This window comes from Triticum aestivum, chromosome 1B (assembly GCF_018294505.1).
Source record: "Triticum aestivum cultivar Chinese Spring chromosome 1B, IWGSC CS RefSeq v2.1, whole genome shotgun sequence".
Lineage (NCBI taxonomy): Eukaryota > Viridiplantae > Streptophyta > Magnoliopsida > Poales > Poaceae > Triticum > Triticum aestivum.
Genome location: NC_057795.1, coordinates 347,581,918 through 347,586,912, shown reverse-complemented (window position 1 = coordinate 347,586,912; position 4,995 = coordinate 347,581,918). Strand labels below are relative to the sequence as shown.

The 4,995-nt window shown below is 56.5% G+C and overlaps 1 protein-coding gene across 1 annotated transcript; it reads left to right on the top strand.

Moving 5' to 3' along the window:
- The first annotated feature begins 1,218 nt into the window (after window positions 1-1,218).
- Window positions 1,219-3,086, top strand: LOC123123223 (benzyl alcohol O-benzoyltransferase). Its single transcript, XM_044543698.1, has 2 exons — window positions 1,219-1,769; window positions 1,870-3,086. Exons 1-2 carry the CDS (start codon window positions 1,323-1,325, stop codon window positions 2,812-2,814), a joined length of 1,392 nt encoding a protein of 463 aa, XP_044399633.1. The 5' UTR covers window positions 1,219-1,322; the 3' UTR covers window positions 2,815-3,086.
- The last annotated feature ends 1,909 nt before the right edge of the window (window positions 3,087-4,995 follow it).

The window sequence follows — 4,995 nt, the reverse complement described above, 5'->3', positions numbered from 1 at the left end:
GGGGCAGCTCCGGCGGCGAAGGGCGCGGGGCGGGCGGCTCCGGCGGCGAAGGGCGCGGGGCGGGCGGCTCCGGCGGCGACCCGCGGCTCCAGCGGCGAAGGGCAGCGGCGGCGGCTCCAGCGACTGAGCGGCTCCAGGGGTGAAGGGTGGCTCCGGCTGCGCCTGTTGGCCACGCTGGCGCCTGAACTATGGGCCCGGCCTGGCAGAAACATGATTAACCGCGGTGAAGCGGGCGGTTCCACGACTTGGTAGTTTTTTGCCACTGATTAGGTAAAAATTGATAGTTTTCCGCTCAAGATCGTAAAGTGGTAGTTTCTGGACACGTTTTCATGAAATGTGATAGTTTTTGGTTAAATACTCCGGATCCCGTGTGTGCAGATCTTTATGTTTGAAGGCCCCATTAGCTTCGGTCGGCCGTTCGACGTCTTGGCTTCGGTAGCGGCGAGGACGCTGAATAAAGAAGCTTCAATTCTTCCCCCGACGAGGCGATCAACTCTATGGTCAGTGATGTATTTGGGAACTAACCTGTTCAAGCGGGGATGTCGTGGAGGCGCCATCCTTGCAGTGGACTTGTGTCCTCGGCCTCCGCCATTGCGACGACATCTGTTGTCGCACCAACGCGGAGCTTGAGAGGTAGTCAAGGAGAGGATGCAGATAGTGGTCTGCATCAACGACATCTAGATAACGAATTGTGTGATGGTTTCATGGTTTGTGGCTGCAAGGTGTGGACACTTTTTCAGCTTTGAGATTTTTTTCATGGTAATATATGCAGCTTTATGGACCTTCAAGCTGAAAAAGTGTCCATGCAGGTCGGGTTAACACTTACTAGTACATCTTTCTCCCATCTCTATCTCACGATCTGAGCCATCCATTTCCCAAACAAACGTACCTGCCGGAGGCTGACCCCTTTTCCAATCAAGAAGCCTGGAGTCCCGCGACCACACACATGGATCACGAATTCACGACTGACCAGAGCTCACACCCTCGCACCACCCGACCCACCGCGCTGGCCTTGGTCAAGTCAGTCCTCCATCTCCCCCACTGCTCGTCCACACAGAATTATTATTGACGACAAATCATAGTCTGCCAAAGGAAAAAAGAAGAGAGCGCCAGTAAACTGCTCCCTAATTTCGACCCAGTTGCTCACAAACATATCTCACGGTCGCCGTCACTCTCACTGTGTAGCCGCGCGTGCATATATATGCGTGCCAATGCCACTCTTTCTCCACAAACCTAGCAGCAGCAAACACACCACGCACCATTGACCACCTTCTCACCCTCCTTCTCGAGAATTAGCTGAGAGTCATCCTGAGGCAGTGGTAATGGCGGGCCCAGCGGCGTCGTTGAGGTTCACGGTGAGGAGGAAGGCGGCCGAGCTGGTGACGCCGGCGGGGCCGACGCCCCGGGAGCTGAAGCGGCTCTCGGACATCGATGACCAGGACGGTCTGCGGTTCCACATCCCCGTCATCCAGTTCTACCGGCGCGACGCGTCCATGGGCGGCAGGGACCCAGCGGCAGTGGTCCGGGACGCCGTGGCCAGGGCGCTCGTGCACTACTACCCGTTCGCCGGCCGGCTGAGGGAGCTCGAAGGGCGCAAGCTCGCCGTCGACTGCACCGGCGAGGGCGTGCTGTTCATCGAGGCCGACGCCGACGTGCGTCTGGAGCACTTCGGCGACGCCCTGCAGCCGCCCTTCCCGGGACTCGAGGAGCTCATCTTCGACGTCCCCGGGTCGTCCGAAGTCCTCGGCACTCCACTCCTCCTCTTCCAGGTAACTTTGCCTTTCTTTCGTGAAACTGAAACACTAACGCATGTTTGTGTGCACGTGCGAGCGTGATCGATGCATGGCTGACCGTTGTTCTTACGTTCAGGTGACACGCCTGGCGTGTGGAGGCTTCATCCTGGCGGTGCGGCTGATGCACACGATGGCGGACGCGCAGGGGCTGGTGCAGTTCCTGGCCGCCGTGGCGGAACTGGCGCGAGGCGCGGCGGCGCCGTCGGTGCGGCCGGTGTGGGAGCGGGAGCTGCTGGAGGCGCGGAACCCGCCGCGCCCTGGCTTCGCGCACCGGGAGTACGACGAGGTGCCGGACACCAAGGGCACCATCGTGCCGCTCGACGACATGGCGCACCGCTCCTTCTTCTTTGGGGCCCGGGAGGTCGCCGCCATCCGGTCCCACCTGGCGCCGGGCCTCAGGAAGCGCGCCACCACGTTCGAGGTCCTCACGGGAAGCCTGTGGAAGTGCCGTACCGTGGCGCTGGCCCCCGACGCTGACGAGGTGATGCGGATGATCTGCATCGTCAACGCCCGCGGCGGCAAGCAGGGCGGTGCGAGCGCTATCCCGGCCGGCTACTACGGGAACGCGTTCGCCTTCCCGGTGGCCGTGTCGGCCTCCGGCGACCTGTGCGCGAACCCCCTGAGCTACGCCGTGAAGCTGGTGAAGGAGGCCAAGTCGGAGGTGGACGTGGAGTACATGCGGTCGGTGGCGGACCTGATGGTGCAGCGCGGGCGGCCGCACTTCACGGTGGTGCGCGCGTACCTGGCGTCGGACGTGACCAAGGCCGGGTTCGGCGACCTGGACTTCGGGTGGGGCAGGCCGGTGTACGGCGGGCCGGCAAAGGGCGGCGTGGGCGCCATCCCCGGGGTGGCCAGCTTCCTGATCCCGTTCAAGAACGGCAAGGGCGAGGACGGCATCGTGATCCCCATGTGCCTGCCTGGGCCCGCCATGGACAAGTTCGTGGAGGAGATGGGCAAGCTGCTGCGCCCGGCCGTCGACGTCCCCGACATGTTCCCCGCCATGATCAAATCTGCGCTCTGAATCAGCGAGCGCGCGTGCGCTGTCCCATCGTCCGTTTCGCTGTCCGTAATTACGTCCCCGGTTATTTGTTGGTGAATAGTACGTAAGTTGTTAGTAAGTACAGTAGAAATTTAATCCGCAGTGGGTGTGTGGTGCTGATGTGATGGAGCGGAGTGAACAAGGCTCGTCGGATGCACTGCGGCTGACGGGCGCGCATGGGTTGTAACTTGTAAGGGTGACTTTGTATGTGTCTGTTTGAATAATTCCAATGTATTGCCATACCATTTTGAACAGAAGTACAGTGCCATGCCATTCTCTGCTGCCTGTTGCTGTATGTATCTGCCTGTCTCCACGAAACAACTCTGCATTTTTTGGGTGTTGGCTGCCTTTCTTTTTGCTAATGGGCCTTCCACTAGCCAGAGATAGCGATAGCCTGGACAGCCCTGAGTCAGTTGCCTGCCGTAGTACATGTTCCTCGACCCTTTTTTTTGTGACATCAATGTGTCCTCCTGTGTGACACCCTGGTTTTGTCCTTTTTCTTTTTCTGGACTTCATTACCTTTTTTATTTGAATTTTAGTTTTGAATCAACTCAGTTGGTCTAAACCACTTGGGCATTTATGTGATTTTCACCCAAATGACTCACCTCACTCTCAAACACATCTCTTTCTCTCTGATATGTCAAAATATGGCCATGGGAATATTTTTCTTAAATGAAAAATATTCATTTCCTCTCAAAAATACTCCCTCCGTCCCAAAATAAGTGTCTCAACTTTGTACTAGCTCTAGTACAAATTTGTACTAAGCTTAAGACACTTATTTTGGGACGGAGGGGTAGTACTTCGGTCACCTATGCTCCAAAGCAACCCTCATTTTTCTTGCTCACAAAAATCTGAGAAAATTCCTGGATATTCGTTGAACCTTGGCACACCTCCCTGTGCAAAAATATTTCATGGTTATTTGAAATATTTTTGCTGCAGAAAATCTTTTCTGTTCTGGCCAGAAAATGCACTTTACAAAGGAAGTGCATTTTTCCTTGATCCAATGAAGCTGAATTTTTTAGGGCTTCATTACCCTGTTAAGAAACCCTTAACCACCAAAAATTAGCTCCTAACTCCCTCTAGATTTTTCTCTATTAAGCTCCCAGTTTCTGTCCAGAAACTTGCCAAGAAGCTACACTCTCACCCAGTCGACATGTGCTCAACTCAAGTGCTTGGATCGACCTAACCTTGCAAGGACTACACGCCAGACACAGTTTGCACAACCTAGGTCGCATGATGCCAGAGTTCACGCGGTGACCACACATGGACACGGTGAGAGGCAGCTAATCGACGCGCTCTGGATGCCGCCAACGCCTCTGTTGAGCTCGTGCTCGCTTTGCAGCTCGCCTCAGCATGCCGCACCACGCCACCATCCTCGTCGCCTCGCCATTAACTCTCCCTGACCGCTCGCCGACACTGCAACGAGCACGGGCACGACACGGCCAAGTGCACATTGCAAAGTCTTTAGGCAGGCGCTCATTCCGCGGAGCCGGCACCAGACACGGTACTCCAACCGTCCTGGAAGTCATTCCAGCCTCTACAGACGCCGAAGGGTTCAACTGAATCCGTTAATGAGCCGCTAACTGAGCCGCTAGCTCCGCCTCTTGACGTGCCCTAGCCTGATCCATTAGGGCATGAACATTGTTACCATCACGCGGCAGGTCATGCCCGCGGGGCGGGTTACGACGCCGCTCGCTGCTGGAAATCGCCGACGATTCAATGCGCGGACTATAATTTCGACTGTGGCGTGGAGTTGAATGAATTCGCTCACGACTATATGAGTAAGCCGCCTGTTGAGCCACCATCGTCTGAAGAAGTTCCACGGTGTTCCGGCTCTCCATCGCAGCTGGGGAATCGCCTTCAACTGGAAGAGCTGCCAGTCGCGAAGCCGCGTCAATCATATTATCCACCGGGTTAGAGTAATGACCCGGAGGTGTGAGCATTCGCTGAGGCGGGGTCAAATTCAAACGAGGCAGGTCTGGTACACGGGGCCGAGCCGCCGCCCCAATTGCGGGCGCCTCTACAGCCTGGGTCACACAGGGCGGGTTACTCGGCCCTCAAAATGCAGAGGTAGGCGGCTCTCGTGCCTCCTTTAAAGAATAGCATTTGACGCATTCTGATCCAAGTTCAACCGGAAAGCTTCTGCTTGAATCCGTTATAGCT

What these genes read in the sequence shown, in the direction of transcription:
- LOC123123223 (XM_044543698.1), top strand. Translation starts at nt 1,323, where the DNA reads ATGGCGGGCCCAGCGGCGTCGTTGAGGTTCACGGTGAGGAGGAAGGCG. An exon ending in CTCCACTCCTCCTCTTCCAG is followed by an intron (nt 1,770 to 1,869) that starts GTAACTTTGCCT and finishes TCTTACGTTCAG; the next exon opens with GTGACACGCCTGGCGTGTGG.